This window comes from Leuciscus leuciscus, assembly GCF_965113295.1.
Source record: "Leuciscus leuciscus genome assembly, chromosome: 21".
Lineage (NCBI taxonomy): Eukaryota > Metazoa > Chordata > Actinopteri > Cypriniformes > Leuciscidae > Leuciscus > Leuciscus leuciscus.
In genome coordinates, this window is record NC_138745.1 from 32414008 (window position 1) to 32439196 (window position 25189).

A 25189-nucleotide genomic window follows, 5' to 3' on the forward strand; every position below is an offset into this window, starting at 1 on the left:
ACAACCATACTTTCTCTATCACAAAATCCAATGCAATCAACTCAAACATTTCAACTTCCATTTTTTAGCATTTCCAATATTTCCATTTTTAACCACAATTTGCAACATCTTCTTGACTTAGGCTATCATTTGAATGGAAAATAAAGGCATTTTTAAACAAAGTAATGTTTTAATTGTCAAAATGGTAACAATGCAATTTACTGAATTAAATGCAAGCATGTCATACTCTCATGTTTGCATAATGGCTGTTTTCGTAATGGAATAGCTTGCTAATATTGAATACCACTTACCTGCTGTTTATATATATATATATATATATATACAGTATATATATATATATATATATATGTATATAAACATATATTATGTTAAAAAGTAGGCCTTATTTAGATGATAACAATATACAGTATACAAAATAGTATTCAGTTGTAGTAATAGTATTCTGTCCAGTCATGAACCTGATGGACAGTCTCATGGCTATGACCTGCTATTCCCTCTTATCAACACAGGTTGGCGTTATTCTACTCTGTAATACATTATGAAGTCACAGGCTTTGCAAAATATTCAGACTATTTTGTGCTCATTTAATATGACAATACCGTGATGAATCGCAACATCTGCACTAAGCTCCTCTCTAGCAGAGGACGCACATAGCAGGCCTGCACTGAGTAACCCCAAACACACACACTGAGGGGTATTTAGGCCACGTCCAACCAGAACAGGTGTTTTCCCACACACACACACGCACATGCACATACAGTACTGTGCAAAAGTCTTAGGCATGTTAATACCATAGGCATGTTAATATTAATATTAATATCTATTATGTTAATATACATTTCCAAACATTCTTTTTGCCAATAATTGTAATAATCCAGTGAGATTTGTGTATGCACAAGGAGTCTGACAACAGCCGGTATGATCTGATCTCACCATCATCGAGTCCGTCTGTGATTACATGAAGAAACAGAAAAAACTGATACAAACTAAATCCAGAAGAACTGCGGGAGCGTCTCCGAGATGCTTGAAGAAACCTTCCTGCAAAGCTACCTGAAAAACTATGCGCAAGTGTACCTGGACAAAAGCCGTTTTAAACGCAAAGGGTCGTTACAACATATATTGATTTGAATTAGTTAATAGAAGTTAAATCATAAATAAATTCAATTTGTGATTTTATTTTTGAAAGCATTCTCACTTTACAGCATTTTAACACAAGTGCCAGTACTTTTCACAGTACTGTAGCTTTGCAGGAAGGTTTCTTCAAGCGTCTCGGAGACGTTCCCGCAGTTCTTCTGGATTTAGTTTGTCTTAGTTTTTTCTGTTTCTTCATGTAATCACAGACGGACTCGATGATGGTGAGATCAGATCATACCGGCTGTTGTCAGACTCCTTGTGCATAAACAAATCTCACTGGATTATTACAATTAATGGCAAAAAGAATGTTTGGAAATGTAAACTGATATTTCCTACTGACACACTACAGCAAAAGATATAAATAACTGACTTAAAAAATTTTTGGGGAGAGTGGGGTGGGGTGGGGGGGTTATTAACATGCCTAAGACTTTTGCACAGTACTGTACATCGTTGTATTCTTTGTCTATTCTCCTAATGATATGTAAAAAGCGAAACAGCTGATGAATGCCTGGGTTATTCACATATTTAATAAGTTATTAGATGTGAGCTTTTAATGGCACCTCATGCACAAAGACAACTGGAGAATTGTCTGTAATGAAACTAGTGAGATGGGGGGGGCAAATGAGCAATTAAAAAAGGCACAGGTGAAGAACATAATCAGTAACCATAGAAACAGTCAGTTGGTGCTTCTCAATACTCAAACTCGATGCTTCCTCGTTTCCGCCGTCCTCCAGCCTGTGACCCGGAAACTGATCAAATAAAGGCATTTTGAAGGACATCTCAATCTTCTAATTGCACCGTGAGGAGGCGAGGAACGAGGAGTGAGGAGCGAGGAGGCTTCCAGAGGAGCAATGAGCGAGGATGCACAGGTGTATCATATGTGGAAGTCTTTCTTGTCGAAAAACCTGACGCACTTAAATCCTCCTCCCCCTTCACATCTGTCAGAATTCTTTTCATTTATGCTTTACCTTTGCAGTTTAAATAAACCATATATATCACATATTTCAACAGGGCATATTGCTTTATTATCATTGTTTATCAATTGCTTAAATAACCATATGATTATGCATTGGAGTGACCCTAGAGTGATCAAGAATATTCAAATATACAAATAAGCTTTCCTTTGATTCCTCCGTCCTCATTTTCTTTCCTTGCAGCCTCCCCTCGCATCCTACAGAGGGTGGAGCTGAGACGCAAGGAAAAGAAGGGAGGAAAGGAAACGAGGATGCACGAAAATGAGAAGCACCCCTTAAGAAAGAAACTCAAAGAAACAGGAACTGAACAGATGCAAAACAAGGAAATACAAACTAAAAGTCCCCCCAAAAAAATGTTCAGTGGATCACAATAGGTTAAAGCTCTTTTCCATATGGAGGACCAAAGTACTCTACCATATTTTTATACAATTGCTTCAAAATGCTACTAAAAGGGAAGTACACAATAAAAGCACCATAATTGTGGCCCAAATGATTCAAGCACATGAAGCACATCTGTGTGATGAAAAGTCTAAAATTTAATTAAGTCATAGTTTAATGAAAAGAAAAATGACTTGGAACGACATGAGGGTGAGTAAATAATGACAATAATAGTGAAACTATCCCTTAAATTGTTACTTATATAAAGCAAAGTTTATCACTAATTGATTTGGTTAGTATTGCACAGCTCTGCCTTGATGTTTTCCACAGTCTAAATTGGTCAAATTAACTAGAGTGGCAACACCCAGAAAAGCCTGTTTTTTTTTTTTCTGAATCCCAGCTGAGCTCTCTTTCTTTCTATGTGTCTCTCTTTCTATCTCTCATCCATCTAGCCATTTAAACAGGGCTGTTAAGACCTGTCCTGCCAGCTTCGTGTCGCCTGCGATGATGTCCTTATGCTGGCCTAGAGCGACAACAGGCTTGATTGGGTCATGCAGTGTGACGACCAGAGACACACACACACACACACACACACACACACACACACACACACACACACACACACACACACACACACACACACACACACACACACACACACACACACACACACACACACACACACACACACACACACACACACACACACACACACACTCTCCTGCACAGTCTATTGAGCAGATGTGTCCGAGGGTTTAGTGAAAGGACATAGAGATTGATTCATTTTATTGATCCCCTAATAGAAATTCAGGTGTAAGGAAATGAGAATGATACTAGAAAATGCTCTATTGCCATTTCCACTGCACTTATACTGAAGTGAAGTATAGGCCTATATATACTTCAGTGTCACATGATCCTTCAGAAATATGCTGCTTTGGTGCTCAAACATTTCTTATTATTATCAGTGTTGAAACAATTGTGCTGCATAATTCTCTCTTTTTTTTCTTTTTTTTTTTTTTTTAGTTCAGCATTTATTTGAAATAAAAATCTTTAATAACATCATCATAAATGTCTTTACTGGCACTTTTCATTAATTTAATGCATCCCTGATAAATAAAAGTATCTTAATTTCATTTCACAAAAATCATTATTTTCTTGTTGAAAATTCTATTTTACTTAAATATACATCACGTTACAGAAGTAAAATAGGTTGCATGTCATTTCATGTTGACTTTAAATGGCACAGAGATTCATTGATGTACCTCTGCTTTCTGTAACCTAATAACTCCCAATTCTCAGCACTTATGGAATGTGTCAGCAGCTGGTTGGGACATCTGTGACAATATACAGTGCAACTGAGAAAGATATTTTTAACCACAAAATAATGTGTAATGTATCTCAGAATTAATTCTGTACAAGCAGTGACCACACTTAAAATTCTGTATCTGTAATTAGCAGCAGTATTACTAATACAAGAATCACTATTACTCATAGGGTTATAGGGATTTGAATACTTTTGCAACATGTGTCGTCCTGCCACACCCGAATAGCCTATGTGTGCATGCAACACTTGTGATGAGTAATTTGCAGCAATGCCATATGTGCATGACGTTATGGTTGTGATGCCAGGAAGTTGGCAGATACTCCCTTCTACTTTGGCTATACAAGCCTACATGGATGAATATGCATCGCTTGATCAAAGTTCCTGCGAGTGAATCCAAGCTGATGCAAGACATTTAAATTTAACCATCCAACATCTGCCAGATTTTGGCCTCCAGCTCTGCAAAAGCATCCCTGACATCCCCTGGCATCACACATCCATCAGGATCCAACAGATCCCTGAATCATCCAGAATCAATGCTGTGTCTGCAAAGAATATAGCGAGCGGTGTGTGTGTCTGCATTTTGAGGGTTACTGGAAAAGTATACACATACACCTACCTATAAAACACTTTACAGTGTCAAAAAAAGAAAGAAAGAAGAGCTGAAACAAGTTGCTCTGTTGTAGAATTTGGGATCTTGATAAGTGTGAATTTGTTTCATAATGGGGCACGTTGTCACAAAGTCTCAGCAGTAGCGGTTTATGTTGACACATCAAATTAGAATCATTTTTGTGAATTTAATCCTGAAATTTTAAAGTATATAAATACTTTCTCGTGTAAATGTAGTGGGTTGTTGAGATATGTTAGCCCTTGTGACAACTTCCTAATGAGACAACTTGCCCCGGTTTCCTCCTCTTGTTTGTTTTAGTATCTGTTGTTAGGGGGTGTGACAGCCACCTCACTCTATCCATCCAAAACCCACTTCCACTTAACGGATCATACACAAAGAAGTGAGGACGTTCGGGAGGAGCGCTCATCATCATCCTCCTCATCCTCCTCCTCCCCACAGCTGAAGATGGCGGACCCGGCCGAGTGCACCATCAAAGTCATGTGCCGTTTTCGGCCTTTAAACAGTTCGGAGGTGATGAGGGGAGACAAATATATCCCCAAATTTCAAGGAGAGGACAGTGTGGTCATCGGGGTGAGTTTATAATATAAAATCATGATGAATTGCCGCATTTGCTCCGTTGTGACACCCGCCGTCCATTTCTATTAGCATCCGCTAACCACCTGCAGACGTATCCTGACTGAAAATATCTTTTTTCATCCCTATGTATTTGGAAATGTGATCATAATTCGTGTTCTAGTATTATTCTAAGTAGGACATGGTGCGTGTGAGGCTATAAATCAGTAACATAATCGCAAGTTGAATAGTTTTTAGTCATCGTTAGCCCGGTGGCTAACAGTCCTCAGATGTAATGCAGCACAATGTCAAAATGTTTCATTTTGAACTTATAAATAGGAAAACCTAAGGTTTTTTTTAGTCAATTTAATAATTTTGGATTTTAGTGTAATCCTAAATGGGTTTTGATAAGTAATGTGTAACCGCTAGCCTTTGGGCTAACTTAATGTTAATCGGTTTGTTTTCATTGGTAGAAAATCAACAAAAGCCTGCTAAATATAGGGCCTATACATATTTCGCACATCATACGGACATTTTAAGTTAATATGAGTTTAATAAATGAAAAAATGAAGTGAATGTGATCATAACACTCACTGATGTCAGTCTGTTATTGTGTGGCCTACTTTAACAACGTCAAATGTACAAAGACCATTCCAAGTACTTTACTTTGGCTATATTTGTGCTTTATTAGGAAGACAAATACATGCGTATATTTACAGTAACGTTATGCAACTCCCTTTCAATCATATTGGTGGGCCTGTATAGACACCAGTTAGGCTATATATAATCCATATGTTCCTTCATCCCAGGTTTGAGGTCAGTTTATTCAAATATGTTTATTTTATTTTATTATTTATTAATTTATTGAGATTTAGTCTTTAAAGCATTTGCCATTTTTGGACATTTGTAAATGTGAGAGTGATGTTGGCCAGATTTATAAAGTTATTTTAAAAAACGTTATTGTTATTATCAATTATTAATAATGCACTTCAGTTAAAGCATGACTTGAATGTACCTTTTCTCTGATGGTAATGTTTTCCATTTCTGAAGTTAAAGTTTTCACATGTTTTGTAACTAAAAAAATAAATAAGTTGCATTAAAATGCTGACATCATTGCTTTGGCATAGGCTAATAGTCTCCTCCTATTAAAATGTTCCTGGATAGATGTCTTGTCTATTTTCCCATTTTTAACCATACATCTTTACTTTATTATTTGCATTATTAAAAAGGCTTAATATGCTTGCTAGAAATTGTGTAGTTATTCTGTAATTTAGTGGCAGTATCTGATGTTTGATGCTTATTCTGCCTTATGACCTTTTTTACATTTAGTTAAACTAGACTATACTTGTTTAAACTCATAATGCAGTATAGATGTCTATTAGAGTGACAATGTCCTAAATTCCCCTCATGCAGTCTGTGCAATGTACATCTGGGTATTAGGTGGGGCAGTTTTGTGGTTTTGCTGTGGTCAATTCGCTGGTAGTTTTTGTGTGTGTGTGTGTCTAGGCCTATATCGGGTCCAGAATTTCGATGGATTCAACTTCTTTTCATTTTGGCCTCGATTTCTGCAGTGACATCGTACTGTCTGACCAACACTCACCCTTTTGTTTTCCAGTGCATTGATTTTTTTTTTTTTTTTTTTTGTGCGTGTGCGGCCAAATGAGTTTTGTCTTCCAGCTGTTTTGAGCAAGTCAGCATCAAGCAACAGAGCAACTATCCAGCTCTGGTGAAATGGACCGTGCTTGTGTTGGTATAATGGCTTTTAGCAGGTGGAAAGATCATAGATTGGCCTATAAATCTTGCTGTAACAAAGGAAACCAAACCTGTCTGTCCAGCTGCACATACAGGGATCAGTATTGGGATTATGCATGTTTTATTGTGTTGATTTCTGTCTCAGTTCAGCATTAGTTCATAAGGGAATATGCTGTAATTAGCTTTTTCTTTGCTTGTTTCTTCCTTTTCTCTCCTTGTCTCTATGCAAACACAGCACAGCTAACATGTGATGAACCTTCCCATCTCTGTGACCGTCGGGAGCACAATTATAATCCCTCATTGGGAATACTGAGAGTTGTAAACAGTGCTGTTCCTTTTCTGGCAGTGGAGGAGGCCTCAGGACATACAGATACACAAAAACACTCTTCACGCAGTCTTGTGATTGTCTGAAGATTTTATAAGAAGTCACTGGTTTGAAATTCCAAAGCTGTGATATCGTGCATTATTAATAATTCACTTTGACTTTTGAACCTTTTGGTTCACTGAACGTTCAAGTTATGTTGTTTGACAATAACTGTGAAAATGTAAAATATTAGCATTGTTGCCGATGGTTATGCTACTTTATATTTGCTTTATAATGCATGAGGAATGCAAGAAAGCCTCATCTGTATGTCGCTGTGTCATGTAAACGTGCTGGAGGTGTTATTGATATATCAGGTACAGTGTTATTGTGAACTAAAACTATTAACTAAAAAAAGTGTTATTGAAAATAACTTGAATTAATGAAAATAACTTGAATTAAAGAAAATTACTAAAACTTAGATAAAAATAAAGCTAAATGGAAATATAAAAAAATGACAAAAAGCACATAACAAAATTATTAAAACTTAAAAACTGAAAATATAAAAATAAAAGCTAGCCTAATTCAAAATACTAAATACTCTTAATAGTATATAATGCTATACTATACTAACACTAATTAATAGTTTGATATTTGGCCATGTTATAGAAATGAAACAATAAATGTGCCTTCCAATTAACAAAAGTGTCATCTCGAAATAAACTGACGTAAATAATATTAAATGGATGAATAAATAATAATAAAGCATTGTCATTACAGAAACCGCATTCTGTTTTCAAGTATTTTTTAGAGATTGTGTTGTGTATATTTCATTTGCTGTGATTAGGGATGTATAGAGATCTACATTTCTAAGATATCTTAAGGCTAATATTGGTCAACCTCTTGTTAAAATAAATGTTCAATGTAGGCTTGTGTCGTGGTAGGTGTGAGTGTATTGTTGTGTTAGTGAGCGTTTGCTCAGGTTGGCTGGACTAATCTGCTTAGCTGTGTGTTACATTCACAGCTGTTTCCTCACCTGGTTAATCTACTCCTGTGTTCGAGTGGCATGGTGAGGAAATGTGGACGTGTAATAAGAACTCAGTCTGGGGTGGATGGGTCACGTCGACCCGATTCAACCAATCAGTGTGTCTGCTAATGAGCAGATGTGTTGCAGAACCTGCTTCTGTAACCTTCAAAGTTCATTCGCTGAAGAATTTGTCAGACTGATTTAAACCCGATAAGTGTTGAATGATTCTTTAAAAGAATCAGTTCATAAGAGTCATTTGCATGTGACTCGGACTACAGCTTGTTCGCTTCTTTGTTTGTTTTTGCTGTCTTTTTTATCTAAGACACTAGCTTTATTTGCGGGCACTTTGCAAAAATGATACGTGACAGTGTTGATTATTTCTTTATGCCTTTTTGAACTCTCTTTCGTATGTTGTGCAGTTCACAAATGCCAGTATTATGCTAGTCATTATTTTTCTATGTAAACGCAATATATGAACGTCTTTAACCGTTGCGCTCAAACATTTGGCTGCCCTCACTCTTTCTCTCGTCACATACTCACAGTTTCAAATATTTTATATAAAACTTCAGTAGTAGTGTATTTATATTTAAAATATAATTTTTTTTGTATTTAGAAAAGACATTCAGTTGCATCAGTTGCATCAGTTGGTATGTTGACGGAAGTTGGGGGATTTCAGGTGTTGTGTGATATCTCTGCGCCCAAGTAGCAGTGCTTCGCCTGTGCTTCCCCCCGATATAGTCCCAAATCAATATCTGCCTAGGAAATCGCTTAGTCTTAATCTACATTGCTATTTGTACTCGTTGTGAATACGCAGGCCACAAGAAGTAATTCGTTTTTTGTTTTTTTATCACTTTTACTCATGACATGCTAGCTGGCAACAAAGGATTCCATTCATTATGCTAAGCTAAGCTATCGGCTGCGCTGCCAAACTAAAACAATGCATGCACTGAGACAAAAATATGGTGGAGTGTTCCTTTAAAATATATATATTTTTGTATTTAGAAAAGACATTCAGTTGCAGTGCTTTATTGGATAAGCATACAGTCATGTATCTTTGTCTTGTCCATTTTTGTAATGTTATGATTCATCTTCTTGTAGATTGCTTAGTTCAAGGCTTAAAACCATTTTTAAATGCATTTAGAGAAAGAAAAATAGGAAACAAACTAATGAAAGCAGGGCTGCTAATAAACAAGGTGGTCAGGATGTTACATCTGTTGTTTTAGCCGTACAGAGCGAGCTCATGCCTGGACGAAGATCTCTAATAAAATGCTCTTATTGTGTCATAACTGCTGAATTTCTCACCTGGTTTCCTGTCACTGCTGTTTGTGTTAAAGGTTAGAGCCATTCGTAACAGGAGGGAAGTGATGAGGCCTGTAGTGATGAGGTTCTTGTTTAGTCTGTGCTTATTCTCTCAGGTGTAAAACGTTTCTCCGAAGGATCATCTTTGAGTCTTATGACTAGTCTGCCGATTCATAGTTATATATAAAGTGAAACGAATATTTGCATAATGACCCATAATTCATTCTCTGTCTTTCTTTCTCTCCAGGGAAAGCCGTATATGTTTGATCGTGTGTTTCAGTCTAACACTTCTCAGGAGCAGGTTTACAACGCTTGTGCTCAGAAGATTGTTAAAGGTGAGGAACGAGTCCTCCGGGAGTCATTCAACCAGATCACAACTTTAAAATGAAAATGATGTCACCTTCATGTTGTCATTAGTATTATTTAGTATAGTAATTTGTTGATATTAATTAAGCATCCATAAATATTGTATTAGAGACCATAAGATCATGTTCAAATGGTATATTTTGTTGTCTTTGTGCCCTGCAGATGTGCTTGAGGGTTACAACGGTACAATATTTGCTTATGGACAAACATCCTCTGGAAAGACACACACAATGGAGGTGAAAATTAATCTAGAAATAATCATAATTTTCAAATATTAGGTAATTTAATACAAACCCAGTGTCCACAGTTGTTTTAGGGTTTAACATTCTGCTTGTGGTTTTTGGTTATCAGGGCTATCAGTGCATTTACTGTACCTTTTAAATCATCTCACATCATCATTGCGATTCAATATGTGATTGTAGGGGAACCTGCACGATTCTGACGGCATGGGCATCATTCCCCGGATCGTCCAGGATATATTCAACTACATTTATTCCATGGATGAAAACCTGGAATTCCATATCAAGGTTTGACATGCATGATAAATCAGTGTTAGTTATTCAAAGGGTTCCCATTGATATTTTCAGACCTAGAAAAGCTGTATGAATTAGGCATGGGAACTTCTTTGTGCTCGTCTCCAGATTTTTAATGGCCTTGTCATTGCTTTTTGTCTGTGCAATCTCTATAAAAGGGATTTATAATGTTACAAAATATTTCTAAAATGGCTGTTCTTTTGAACCATCAAAGAATCCTGAAACCATATAATAAGAAATGTTTCTTGAGCTGCAAATCAGCATGTTAGAAGGATCATGTGACACTGAAGACTGGAGTAATGATGCTGAAAATTCAGCTTTGCCATTACAAGAATAGGTTACATTTTAAAATATATTAAAATAGAGAACATTATTTTAAAAAAGTTGTTTCATCTGCATTGGCAGGTCTCCTATTTTGAGATTTACCTGGACAAGATCAGGGACTTGCTGGATGGTACGTATGACTGAAAATGAAATCAAATATAAAATTCTGTTATTTTTGCATTGTTTTATGTATTAGAGTCTTCTGTCAGATTATAAATAATAATAATTATTAGGATTTAAATAGGGTCAGAAATAGGCTAAGTTAAAATATTCATTCTGTCTCTCTTTCAGTATCTAAGACCAACCTGTCTGTACATGAAGACAAGAACAGGGTTCCTTACGTAAAGGTGAGGCTTTGTTTCAGTAATTAGCTGTGGATGTATTAGTGTAGAGGTGGTTCAAATGTTTTGCTTGTCTATCTCTTTCTCCATCTGCAGGGTTGTACAGAACGCTTTGTGTGTAGCCCAGATGAAGTGATGGACACCATTGATGAAGGCAAATCCAACAGACACGTGGCAGTCACAAGTAAGCACATGCAAATCAGTCAGACACAGTGCAAAGTCTTATTTTAGCTGCAGGCTGAACTTTTCCACACCTGTTGAGTTATATTAGCGAGAGTATTTTCAGGACGTTCTTTCTTATTTGACTGCTTTAGAGATGTTTATACAATCTTAAGATTTTCCTGTTGTGTGCCTGTAGTCAAAGTTGAGTCAATGTAAACTCATGTTTTCTCTGTGGTGTTTGTGTGTCAGACATGAACGAGCACAGCTCCAGGAGTCACAGTATCTTCCTGATAAACGTCAAGCAAGAGAACACACAGACGGAGCAGAAACTGAGTGGGAAACTCTTCCTGGTGGATTTAGCAGGAAGCGAGAAGGTAATGGAAAAAGCGTGGAAAATGTCTGCAAAGTTACAAAGCGCTAAGTCCATTCCAAAGAGAGTTAATCTCTATATCAGTGTGCACTATTTCTGAACTCCCTGAATCGTCTCGGTTGTAGTATTGAGTTTTCTTCTGGGAGAAAACACGTCTCAAGATTCTTCATTTAAATAATTTCTGCCCAAGGAATACGCTAAATAAATGGTTGAGTTGCGTTAGTAGTGTGTTGAAACTCACGGTTATGGTAAGGGGCGTGACATTTCTGAAAGGCATTTGAAGCAGTTGATCAATCACAACACACTGGCCCAGCTGACCAATCAGAGCACATTGGGCTTTTCGGAAGGCGGGGCTTCATAGAGACAGGAACTAAACAGTGTGTTACTGACAGACTGGGAAGAGAGGTGCTGCAACAATGTAAGATGTATGAAAAATGTTGTTGTTTTTAACATTCAAGCATGAAAACCAATTCTAGTAGACCCCAAAAACAAAATCAAGACTTTGTAAAAGAGCATAATAGGTCCTCTTTATTATTAGTTTAATTTGGGCCAGCACTGTCTCTGATTTGATGCTTTTGACTGCAGGTCAGTAAAACCGGAGCAGAAGGTGCAGTGCTGGATGAAGCCAAAAACATTAATAAATCTCTTTCCGCTCTGGGCAACGTCATCTCCTCTCTGGCTGAAGGATCGGTGGGTGTGATGCGCCTGATTGTCGCAATTATGTACGATTACCTGTGCCATTAAATGGATGGAAGAGTAATGAATGAATATTTCTTTCCCATGTCAGACGTACGTTCCCTACAGAGACAGTAAGATGACAAGGATCTTGCAGGATTCTCTGGGTGGGAACTGCAGGACCACTATAGTGATCTGTTGCTCTCCATCCTCATACAACGAGGCTGAGACTAAAACTACACTCATGTTCGGACAGAGGTGAGGAGGCATACACGTATGATGGTTTTAATGGAACTTTAGTGTTGAACATCAAGTCATTTTTCGGTTCTCACTGTCAGAGCAAAGACCATTAAGAACACAGTCTGTGTGAACGTGGAGCTGACAGCAGAACAGTGGAAGAAGAAATATGAGAGGGAGAAAGAGAAGAACAAGACCCTAAAGAACACCATCACCTGGTTGGAGAACGAGCTCAACCGCTGGAGGAACGGTACTGAGATGACACACACACACTCACTTCATACTCATTCAGCTGTATTTGCTGAGAATTACACACAACTGCATTGAATTTGATGTTTTCAGGTGAGAGCGTCCCCGCTGAAGAGCAGTATGATAAGGAGAAGGCAAACGCAGAAGTTCTGGCTCTGGATAATGTGGTGAATAATGATAAAATCACCTCGTCTCCCAGCATACCTGCCCTCAAATTCACTGACGCTGAGCGTGAGAAGTGTGAGGGTGAATTAGCCAAACTCTACAAACAGCTGGATGACAAGGTGAGACAAACTACTGACCTCAAATTAATTAATTAATGAATGAATGAAGCTTTTAGACTAGTGATATGGGTGACCTAGCTGATTTTGAGATTATTGGCATTTGAACATTTTCAGGGTATTTTCAAGTATTGTGTGAAAACATTTTTGTTTCAGCTTTTTCCCCCCCATATCATTTTCATAGGTTAAATTACAAAGAAATACATAGTATACACTAATAATCAAACGTTTGAAATCGCATTAAGGACGAATTAAGTTGATCAAAAGTGACAGTAAATGGCATTTATAATGTTGCAAAAGATTTCTATTTCAAGTAAATGCTGTTCTTATGAACTTTATATTCATCAAAGCATCCTGAAAAAATTATTAAAATAGTAGTTATTTTAAATGAGTAACATTTTACTATTAATAGTACTGTTTTAATGTATTTTTTTTTTTATCAAATTAATGCAAACTTGATGAGCAATAGACTTAAAAAAAAAAAAATCTTACTGACCCCAGTCTTTTAAAGGCAAGGCAAGTTTTTTTATATAGCACATTTCATACACAATGGCAATTCAAAGTGCTTTACATAGAAGAAATTGAAATAATAAAAAGAAATAAGAATAATTAAAACAGTTTAGAAAAATAAAATAAAATACAGTACAGTACAAACAGTCGGACGAACAGCGGCACAGTGCTCATTCAGTAAATGCACAGCTAAACAGAAGTGTTTTGAGTCTGGATTTGAATGTGACCACTGTAGGAGCACATCTGATCTCTTCTGGAAGCTGGTTCCAGCATTATAGCTAAAAGCAGACTCACCATGCTTAGAGTGAACCCTTGGTATTTCTAGCTGATATGATCCTAATGATCTGAGTGATCTGTTGGGTTTATATTCAGTGAGCATATCTGCAATGTATTGAGGTCCTAGGCCATTGAATGATTTATATACCAGTAATAATACTTTAAAATCAATCCTAAACCTAACTGGGAGCCAGTGTAAAGACCTGAGGACTGGTGTGATATGTTCATATTTCCTGGTTCTGCTCAGAATCCTGGCGGCAGCGTTCTGGATGAGCTGCAAACTGTCTTATGGTCTTTTTGGGAAGGCCAGTGAGGAGACCATTACAATAATCCACCCTGCTGGTGATGAAAGCATGCACAAGTTTCTCTAAGTCTTGTCTGGAATCAAAGCATCTAATTCTTGCAATATTTTTTAGATGATAGTATGCTGATTTAGTTATTGCTTTGACATGACTACTGAAACTAAGGTCTGTAAGTTAAACGGTTGTGTAAATATTATTGACCATCAATCACCCTGCTCTATAGACATTGGTGTTTGCCATAGATAAATATGTCTGTGATTCATTTGGACTATTTGTCAACTGAATCATTCTCTCTAGATATTATAGCAATGTTGACATCTTATTATAGTACAAAACATCAGCATCATGAAAAAATAAAATCCAATATTGTTTTGATGAAACACCGTAAGCATAACATTTGTACCATACATTAGTACCTTCTGATGTGCATGTTAACTTTTTTAGCTTCTGACTGTGTGAAATAGGTATTTTAGATACCTTACATTACATTAGTTTCAAGTAATGTAAAAAAAACTTGTTTTCTTAATAATGTTCTGCTGTAAAATCATCAAGATTTGCTTTAAAGACACATTCATTACATTTATTCTCTCTCTCTCTCTCTCTCTCTCTCTCTCTCTCTCTCTCTCTCTCTCTCTCTCTCTCTCTCTCTCTCTCTCTCTCTCTCTCTCTCGTTCTCTCTCTCTCTCTCTCTCTCTCTCTCTCTCTCTCTCTCTCTCTCTCTCTCTCTCTCTCTCTCTCTCTCTCTCTCTCTCTCTCTCTCTCTCTCTCTCTCTCTCTCTCTCTCTCTCTCTCTCTGTGCTGTCTGCCTGTAGGATGATGAGATAAATCAGCAGTCTCAGCTGGCTGAGAAACTCAAGCAGCAGATGTTGGATCAGGAAGAGGTGAGAGCTGAACATGGACATCAGATTTACAGTACTTCCCATAAAAAAAAAAAGAACAGTGTCCTGTCTCCTAGTTGACTGAATCATTTAGAGAGTTGGGATTTGCCTTTTGCCATTAAGAACTTTATATTAAAGGCATTAAGAGCTCTAAATGATAAATAACATTCCAGCCTAGTGGTTAGTTCACACACTCCTTATATGTTGAGGTGTGAATCTGGACAGTGTTATGTCCCATCACAAGAATTTGAACCTAATGACCCTAAAGTTGTGCAACATGTTTAATGACAGTAATTTCACAATACAATTTATTTTAAAAAAAATGTGTATTGTAGCTGCTGGTCTCAACACGGAGGGACCATGACAACCTCCAGGCGGAGCTCACCCGTCTGCAGATGGAGAACGACGCGTCTAAAGAGGAGGTGAAGGAGGTGCTGCAGGCTCTGGAGGAACTTGCCGTCAACTATGATCAGAAGAGTCAGGAGGTGGAGGACAAGACCAAGGAGTTTGAAACCTTGAGTGAAGAGCTCAACCAGAAATCTGTGAGCAGATATTACTGTATAATATATATAAAATGGGAAGGTACCTATAACAGTGCCAGATCGTATTTTTATGGTGTGCCTTGGTATTAGTTGGCTAATCTGAGCTGTGTTTTTGCAGAGCGTTCTCGCATCTATTGACTCTGAGCTGCAGAAGCTGAAGGAAATGACCAACCATCAGAAGAAGAGAGTCACTGAGATGATGTCATCACTGCTTAAAGACCTGGCAGAGATCGGCATCGCCGTGGGCAGCAATGACATTAAGGTAACAAGGCAAAGAACCATGACGTTGAATACTGTTTCTTTATCCTTGCTGTTTAATTTCCTTTCAACTGCTCACTCTCCTCCCTAACATCAATTATTTTTCTTTCTTTATCTCTGTTTCTTTTTCTCTGTCTGTGTCTTTCGCTCAACAGCATGAAGGTGGAGGTCTCATTGATGAAGAGTTCACGGTGGCTCGTCTGTACATCAGTAAGATGAAGTCGGAGGTGAAGACTCTGGTGAAGCGCAGCAAACAGCTGGAAGGCTCTCAGGCCGAGAGCAACAAGAAGATGGATGAGAACGAGAAAGAGCTCGCAGCCTGTCAGCTCCGTATCTCTCAGGTAAACGGGAGGAAAAGATAAAGCAACAAATCTTCCGTCTTATTGGAGTAGTTCATCCAGAAATGAACATGTCATTATTTACTTACCCTTCTAGCATTTTAAACTTGTTTGAGTTTTTTCTACTGGACATTAAAGGGATACTTCACCGATTAGCATTAAAGGGTTAGTTCATCCAAAAATGAAAATTATGTCATTAATAGGGTTGGGCATCGTTTTGATTTGAACGATTCTGATTCCGATTCCGATTCTTCATTTTGATTTCGGTTCTTTTCGATTCTCGATTCCGATTCTTTGAGGGGTGGAGTCAAAACCTGTCACAGGCTCATTTCACAGAGGAAAATTTTATTTTGATTTAGTTTTAGTTTTGGGAGCTGCAGCCCACGTGGGAGAAAATTAGGAATGCCTCTGCACCAGACCAAAAAACTGATTTATGCAGAACTTGCACCCTGGTCTGGACTCTCTGGACATAACTAACTCATTGTATAAAAGCTCACTTTAAAACACCATTGATTTGTATCATATTCCGGTCGCGGTTTAAAATGGTTTTAAGTTAAAAAAAAAGATGTTGAAATATGTTATATTTAGCATTTTATATGCAGCTAATAGCTACCTTGCTTAGCACATATACTATAAACATTCTCTATTCATAAAAAAAAAAAAACTCATATCACGTTGGTCCACGTGAGATGATTGACAGCTGTACAGCGAATGAGAGAGCGCTGATATCATAAACTGACGCGAATCATTTTACAAACATGTGATGATAAATCATTATTTCTCCAAATATGCGCACCATTGGATTAAGAGCCCTGGCGGATGCTGTTTATTGCATGTATGTGAACACAAATAAACCGGAGGAGACGTGAATGACGCTTTATGAGTGATGATTTCTATTCAAAATAACAAACATTACAGATTAATTATTTTGCACTCGATCCTGGCAACGTTACTAACGTTGGTCGCGCAGGGTTGCCTGAGGAGGACGAGACAGTGGACCAGCGCTCAGAGACAGTGGACATATGTCGAACACGCTACACTCCTTGTACATTTTGTACACCATGCAGGCGTAACGTTAGGTGTTTAGTCATATTTGTAGTGCATCCGCCCGTGCAAGAAATAAGTTTGTCACATGTGTTGCACTCTGCCGACCCAGGCTTTTTTAAGGTGAAATAAAGCCACACTTTTGAGCGCCGCTTACCGTGCTCCATGCCTGCAACAGAACAAGCGGGCGCGGCTAGCACTTCCGGAAATCCAGTGGCCACTATGGAAACCAAAACTTGCGCGTTTGGAACCGATGATCGGAATCGAAAACAAATTTTCTAAACGATTCCAATGGCATCGTTATTTTTTAAACGGTTCCCAGTTGGAACCGGTTCTCGATGCCCAACCCTAGTCATTAATGACTCGTCGTTCCAAGCCCGTAAGACCTCCGTTCATCTTCGGAACACAGTTTAAGATATTTTAGATTTAGTCCGAGAGCTTTCTGTCCCTCCATTGAAAATGTATAGTACGGTATACTGTCCATGTCCAGAAAGGTAATAAAGACATCATCAAAGTAGTCCATGTGACATCAGTGGGTTAGTTAGAATTTTTTGAAGCATCGAAAATACTTTTTGGTCCAAAAATAACAAAAACTACGACTTTATTCAGCATTGTATTCTCTTCCGTGTCTGTTGTCAATCCGCGTTCACGACTCCGCAGTGACGCTGCTGACATAAGACGCTGCTTAGTTCTTCGTCCGTGTATTGGGGTTCAAATAAATATGGCTGGGCAAAAAAATGCAAGTCTTCCTCTGTGTCGAAATCCTTAGACATGTTTGCGAAGATTTTGTTTACAGCGTGCGTCTCCCTCAGACTGTAAACGAAGCTCGGGAGCACCAGATAACACGTCAGCAGCGTCTTACGTCAGCAGACAGTAACAGACCCGGAAGAGAATACACAGATTTCTGTATTGTGTGCCTGGAAAAAAAAACTCAGATGACGCAAAAATCTACATTTTGCGTCATCGGAGGCTTTTTTTGTCCAGAGGCGAGAGACTACAGCCAGTAGTAGGAGCTCGTTCTGCATGTCTTCAACCCGCCCATAGCGGGATCTCAAGATAAAACGGCGTCTTTTCAGTTTCGAGTCAACTAGTAGCCTAGTTGTATCATTTCTTCCGAAACTGCCCTCTGTAACCGGTAGGCGTGGCTTGGGAGTGGCCTCATAGGGCAGCGAAGCAAGTGCATTCTGGGAGTTGTTGTCTTTTATCCACATGGCTTTTCTCAGTCTAGAAGGCACCAACTTCTAAAATAATTTCACATTTCTACTACATAAATGACCCGATTTAAATAAACATTCATCTTTCCAGCGGTGAAATATCCCTTTAAGCAAGAATTAAAGAGCGTTTATAATCTGCTCTTTTAGTTTAATCAGTCTCATGTTTTATATTGTATGGCTGTAGCTAATTGGAAACCCCACATGTTCTTCATTACAATAATAGCATGCAGTTTACAAGGTGCTTAAAAAGATCCTGAGATATTTTTTTTGTTTTTGTCTACAGTATGAGGCGAAGATCAAGTCCCTGACAGAGTATCTGCAAAACATCGAACAGAAGAAGAGACAGTTAGAGGAGAATGTTGACTCTCTCAATGAGGAACTGGTCAAAATCAGCGCCCAGGGTACAAATATACTCCATCTTTTCTTTCCTCTCATAAATGCATTTTAATGGCCGTTACAAAACTTTGTTCGGCCCAGACCCCTTTACTTTTACTGCCCTCTTGTGGTGAGATTGCATTGGGCGTTAAAGGCTTGTTTTAGTGATGTTTATTTTCTTTTGTGCAGAGAAAGTTCGTGCAATGGAGAAGGAGAATGAGATACAAAGTGCTAATGAAGTCAAGGTAAGCATGGTAAGGTAATGTTTCTGGACTTTTTTACTGAGTGTTGCCCAATAAACTGTTTATGTAGCATTAATGTGTTCTGTTCTCAATTCTGAAGGGGTTATGATTTTCTTTTCTTTTAAAAGAGAGATGTAATTTATAATTTTTCTCTATTCATGATTGGACAGACTGCAGTCGAGCAGCAGATTCATAACCACAGAGAATCTCATCAGAAACAGCTAAGCAGCCTTAGAGATGAGCTGGAGATCAAGGAGAAACTAATCACTGAACTGCAGGAGTAAGAAGACACATATATATACTTCTCTTTAGGCACTGAATCAGGGCCACATGTGCTCAGGCTCATTTTCCTCACTTTGTCTTCTGTCTACAGTCAGAACCAGAAGATCATGTTGGAGCAGGAGCGCTTGAAGGTGGAGCACGAGAAACTCAGATCCACTGACCAGGAGAAGAGCCGCAAACTGCACGAGCTCACGTAGGACACGCACCGAACATGCAGAGATTGGTATAGTGTGCGGGAAACGTTATGTCTGGTGTGTTAATGATGAAATGTGTTTATAGGGTGATGCAGGACAGAAGGGAACAGGCCAGACAGGATCTCAAAGGCCTGGAGGAGACAGTGGTAGGTCATTTTGTTCTGTGCTTGAGAGATGATTCTTAGCATCTTCGTTTGTGTGTGTGTGTGTGTGTGTGTGTGCACTCTCTGATCACTCACTTCTCCTCAGGCCAAAGAGCTGCAGACTCTTCATAATCTGAGGAAGCTCTTTGTTCAGGATCTGGCCACGCGGGTGAAGAAGGTACAGCCATTGTGAATGCGTAATTGTAGTTAAGAGTTCAAAAGTTACTCCAGATAATGAAAATAGTTTCAATGTGGATATTAAAAGAGTGTATAGCTGTCATTTTCTTAAATACTTTTTCAGTCAACTAATGTCCCATGTAATCAGGGAGTTAGGGCAGGACATATTGAAGAACGTGTCCCCTTTATTTAAATGTTTTATTTTATAATAACTTCTTTTATTTTATTCTTTAAATAAAAATTTAATTAAATGTATATAAAATGTATTTTATTATTATTTATATTTGAATATAATCTTAAAAAAATATGTATTTTACTTCATTTAATTTTTGATTTTTTACTATTATTAGTAGGCTTTCAATCACTGCCATCAAAGTTAATAAACTAGACGTCATAAAACTCCAGTTATGACTTTATCAACAACTCTCAGACAGGCCTTAATTATGTATCAACACATTTTTCAGAGCGCTGAGATGGACTCGGATGACACTGGTGGCAGCGCGGCGCAAAAACAGAAGATCTCATTCCTTGAGAACAACCTTGAACAGCTCACTAAAGTGCACAAGCAGGTAAACACACACTTAAAACATCAGATACCTCACGCATTCTCTCACAACACACACGCTCACTGTCTCTTTCCCCTTCTCTGTGTAGCTGGTGCGTGATAACGCTGATCTGCGCTGTGAGCTGCCCAAGCTAGAGAAGCGCCTGCGGGCGACGGCGGAGCGCGTGAAGGCTCTGGAGTCTGCGCTCAAAGAGGCCAAAGAGAACGCAGCACGTGACCGCAAACGCTACCAGCAGGAGGTGGACCGCATCAAAGAGGCCGTCAGAGCCAAGAACATGGCTCGCAGAGGACACTCTGCACAGATCGGTTAGTTCACACACACACACACACACACTAAAAGAGTGCAATTACTAGATTCAGCCATGTCTTTCAACATGCTTGAAAGTAGCAAGGGACTTGGATAGGGTTGAGAACTGTTAATATGAAGTGTTGCTCGCTCACTTTTTTTAGGGATGTTAATAGATTAAAATAATTAATCATTGTTCATTTCATAATTTTTATTTATTTATTTAACACAATTAATGGCCAGTTTAGAAGCTTTTCAGTTAATATTATCAAGGCTGAAATATACTACATTTTAACTTTTAAAATCAGAATGGATTTAAGGCGTCAAACACTTGCCGACTTTGTAAATAATTAAAGCGGAAAAACGTCATTCCAAAAACAAAGAACTCACACAGAATCATGTGCCTGATTTCAAGGACACTTATTATATCAAGGATAATTATTATAATATGTGCTCTAAAATTGGCACAAAACATTGATATCCTCCGACTGGAAATCTGTCAACTTCTACTGTCCAAAATCAGCTCTGACTTTCCGCAACTAGCGTTTACTGGTCCAGACTAGCCTGGCTGAACCATTTGTTCATTTTCCCGTATTTGAGGCGTGGTTTACGAATGCCCAGAGCCGTTTATTGGGCGCTACGAATGTCTATCAAATGCGCCTGTACGTAGCTCATAGCCAATCGTTTCAATTATACCAGATGACGTATGTAGAGCAACAGAAATTCGACGAGGAAGAAGACGAAATAAACTTGCGTTCTAAACTACTTAGAACACTATCTAAGGCTGCATCGAAAGGTAACTTCGCGTCTGCTGCCATGTTGGATCCATAGATATAAACAAACTGCTTCGGTGTGTCGCATAGACGTCGTCATCGTCTTGCTGCTCCCTCCCCGTTCTGTGATTGGATCCCTTTTTGAGGGGAAAATCTGGTCCATGGTGGTCCCTAGCAGCGTGAATAAAATCGCGCTGCCCTCAAGGCAGCATGGGGAAACCCAGGCTAGGTCCAGACTGCAAATCAGGGCAAAAATCTGTGCAGACATCATGTAAAGTATTCCAGCCTTTTAGGAGAGTTTTTTTTATTTGAAAGATTTAGTTGACCAATTTAATAGACAATCAACTTGTTTTGGGGTGTAACTAACTAGTCATATTTCCTCTTTTTACAGCCAAGCCAATCAGACCAGGTCAGCCCCCTGTCGCCTCTCCCACCCACCCCAATGTCAACCGCTCAGGGGCGGGGCTCTTCCACAACCAATCAGTGGGCATCCGTGGTGGAGGCGTAGCCAAACAGTAAAATAAGTGAGTAGATGCTGCATATTACTCGCAAATGTGTCACATTATGGAGGTAAAATGGGTTGCGAATATCATTTATTTTTTATTTATTTTTATTTTTTTTTTTTACCTTCTGTCTCTTTCTTTCTTTTCTGTTTCCAGCTGTTGAATGCTGAATATAACCCCAGTAGCCCCAGCTGAAGCTGATATCACCCCAAAAAGCTAAACAGGCATTCCACAGCACGGGATGGTTCAATACTATACATATGAAAATGAATATAAGTATATATATGTGTATGAAACATGAAATACTATCCCCGTCTGGGCTGTACAGTTGTTCCTCCATTCTTATCTCTTATACCTTCCCTTAAAAAAAATATAATGAAAACTAAAAAAGACAGGCTTTTTGCAACAGTGGACACGTGTGTAACTAGCGTGTATCTCTTCACTCTTGCACGGTCGGTTTCTGCTCACATCCCGCTCTCCACGTCCCTTACTGTGCCAAGTTGAATGTATTTCAAAATTACAAAAGAAAAAAAAGGCAGAAATGAATGAAAAATGGTAAAAAGGAACAAAAAAAAAAACTACTAGCTGCGTTATTTTAGCCTTATTTATGTACGTTCACATTTTGGGTTTGTTTAGAGAGTTAGCTTGTTCTCTCTTGCTTTGAGTAGTTTCTATTAAACATTTCACCTAAATAAGTAAGTTAAACACTACAATTGAACTGTGTGTATATATATATACATATATATATATATATATATGAACCATTTCATTAGTTTTTGTAATGATGGACATTCTCAGAAGAAATGGTTTAAATTATGATAAAAGGGTCGTTTAAGTGGACAAACAAGATGCAGTTCCATGAAATGAGAATGAAAAGGCTGCTTGATGTAGACGCACCTGATCTACAGGTATATTTAAAGCACTGTACGAACACATTACGAGTAATCATTGTTACAGCATAAAGACCTGTGTGAATGTCACAGCCTGAGGTCTTAGACGAGTCGTAGCTAGGTTTAAAAAAATAAAATAAAAAAACACTATAATACTAACGTCACATGCTCATTTTGACATTTCAATATTTAACTTTAGTTCTCACTATTTAAACAGGTAGAGTTTGCCGTATCGATGCTGCTCCATAGCTCAGTCACTACGAATCATTAAAAATCACGTGTGGATTTTTCCTCTTAGTTTGGCCTAAAATATTACCAGACAGGATTGTAATTACATTGTTTTTTGCCATTTAATTTGAGATGGTTGACCCAACAATGAAAAAATATGTATATATATATTGTCATTTATTCACCCTCATGTTATTCCAAAGCTGTTAGACTTTTTCTTTTATGCAACACTAAAGGATATCAGTGTTTACACTGGTTTTTGAGAAAATACATGGAGATAGACAATTTCAAGCTACAAAACAAAACAAAAAACACACCATTAAAATAGTTCATATGACTCTGGCTTTATATTCCAAGACATGCAGTTCTACACTGAAATTTATGTCAGATCTTCCAGAGGGGAAGCTCTAAAATCTAATTTTCTGCCATTCGTTTAAAAGACAGAATAGCATTTGGCGTCATTGACATCAAACCCGCCACAACATGTCTTTATGCACCATAGCTTTGAGATTTTCAGTGGTTGATGTATTTTTAATGGTGTTTTGTTGCTCCTTTTCGCGGTTTTCCTTTTATGGACAAAGAATGTCTAAAAAAAACTTAAGTTGCACAGAAGAATTTATTTCATAAAGGTTTTGAGTTTGGGATGACATGAGTGCATAAATGATGACAAAAGCTAATTATTTTGGGTGAACTGTCCCTTGTTAAGGGATTCTGATCAAATCCCACCCCTTTCCTCTTTAGATACTCCCTTTAAACGCAATATAGTAACTTTCTAGTTTGTTTTACACTTAAACTACTTACACCTTTTACACTTACCCTTGTATATTGTCATGTTTGTCGTTTTTGGGGAGTGAGGTGTGTGCAGTGGTCAAACAGCCATTGGAGTCACAATAAGCCTACACTCCTGTTTTTACCCTTTTATTTGATTTTTGTTGTTTTTGGTTTGGTTTAGTCCATTATAGGGTCCATATTTTGACGTTATGCATTTTAGAAATGGCGATAGAATCTTCCGTGATTTGAGCGTTGCAAACAACCCAGAAGAACCCACACAGCGTTTAGTTCTGGCTCATACAACCAAAATACGATCTTGGATTATTGTTTGCTGTGGATTTGGTTGCCTTGTGTTTTGCGTTTGCTTAATTAGACCTGCTGATTGGCTTTCCACAGTCTGTACGGTTCCAATGCTTTTCATTCAGCACAACGTTACTGCCTTTCATTGAGTAGTGTTAATGGGCGGGGCCTATTTAATGGTGGGCGGGGTTTATTTAATCATTTTAGGTCACGTTTTCAATTTGTTGCACTTGCAACTAGATAATATTGTTTTATTTATTTCTGTTTTATTGTAGACTAGGAATTTTGCTGTTCATTTTTCTTTTGTTGATCTTTTTTTTAAGTCTACTAATGTGGGGTTTTGTTTTTCTTATGCAAAGTGTATGTAGATTCCAGAATACTTGGTTTGCATTTTCCTGTTTTTCCACGTAAATTGGATCCAAATCCTACTAGGTGTCCTGTGTAAATGACTGTAATACTGTAGTAGCAGGGGGAATATTGAAGATGACGTTTTAAGACCTTTTGTGTGCAATATAAATCTGGTGTAGTGCAAGTTTCACATTACTGAAGAAAAGCGATGGGAGAGGAAATGAAAACCGCACTCAACAGTCCTCTGAAATTATTTCATTTGTCTAACGGTTGTCTTGTTCACCGGATTTAAACTTATAAAAGCACTTTAAAATGTTACCATCTCAATTGAAAAAAAAAAAACGCACTTGTTGAAAACTGAAAATTTGCATCTCAAACATCGAATTTCTCAGTGAATTTTCCAATTATTGTTATTGAGGAGCTTCTGCAGGAGGTCATGTGTTTTGAAGACTGTCAATGTTGTTTTTTTTTGTATTTTATTTTCCATCTGCAATCTGCATTTTTAACAGTTACTGGGGAAAACACTCCGTTTAAATGCTCTAATGGAAAGATGTAATGGTGATGATCAGATGTGTGTACAGTTGGTTCTTCAGAGTGTGTAGACTGAATTGCTGTGTATATTTCCTTCAGTTGCTTACTGTAGGCAAGTTTTCACCCCTTGACATGAAACACAAATAAAGTATAGGGTAAAATACACCTGAGTATGCTTGTTTTTGTTCTTGAGAGAGTTGCATGCTAAGCTGTATTTATTTTTACGACTGTAAAATTCCTGGAATGACCTTATAGTTGCGTTTAGTGATTGTGATGGTTATATATGGTTATACGTGGATTCGGAAACATGTA

General features: G+C 38.0%; 1 protein-coding gene across 2 annotated transcripts; it reads left to right on the forward strand.

The window, feature by feature from the left end:
• Positions 1 to 4754: 4754 nt before the first annotated feature.
• On the forward strand, positions 4755 to 25040 carry kif5bb (kinesin family member 5B, b). 2 transcript variants are annotated; one of them, XM_082151870.1, is made up of 26 exons: positions 4755 to 5008; positions 9617 to 9704; positions 9898 to 9971; positions 10158 to 10262; positions 10674 to 10722; positions 10884 to 10939; positions 11030 to 11117; positions 11345 to 11469; positions 12051 to 12155; positions 12253 to 12398; positions 12479 to 12627; positions 12720 to 12910; positions 14808 to 14876; positions 15209 to 15415; positions 15534 to 15677; positions 15829 to 16014; positions 18553 to 18670; positions 18834 to 18898; positions 19057 to 19166; positions 19260 to 19361; positions 19448 to 19508; positions 19612 to 19683; positions 20147 to 20251; positions 20337 to 20553; positions 21698 to 21830; positions 21966 to 25040. In XM_082151870.1, the coding sequence occupies exons 1-25, from the start codon at positions 4883 to 4885 to the stop codon at positions 21823 to 21825; spliced, it is 2886 nt and encodes a 961-aa protein (XP_082007996.1). In that variant the 5' UTR covers positions 4755 to 4882; the 3' UTR covers positions 21826 to 21830; positions 21966 to 25040. The 2 variants fall into 2 exon arrangements, with proteins under 2 accessions (XP_082007996.1, XP_082007997.1); XM_082151871.1 differs by having other exon boundaries at positions 4756 to 5008; positions 18834 to 18889.
• Positions 25041 to 25189: the final 149 nt, after the last annotated feature.

Coding starts and splice junctions, on each gene's coding strand:
- kif5bb (XM_082151870.1), top strand. CDS start 4,883: ATGGCGGACCCGGCCGAGTGCACCATCAAAGTCATGTGCCGTTTTCGG. Junction 10,723..10,883: donor GATCAGGGACTTGCTGGATG/GTACGTATGACT, acceptor TCTCTCTTTCAG/TATCTAAGACCAACCTGTCT. Junction 15,416..15,533: donor AAGAGCTCAACCAGAAATCT/GTGAGCAGATAT, acceptor GTGTTTTTGCAG/AGCGTTCTCGCATCTATTGA.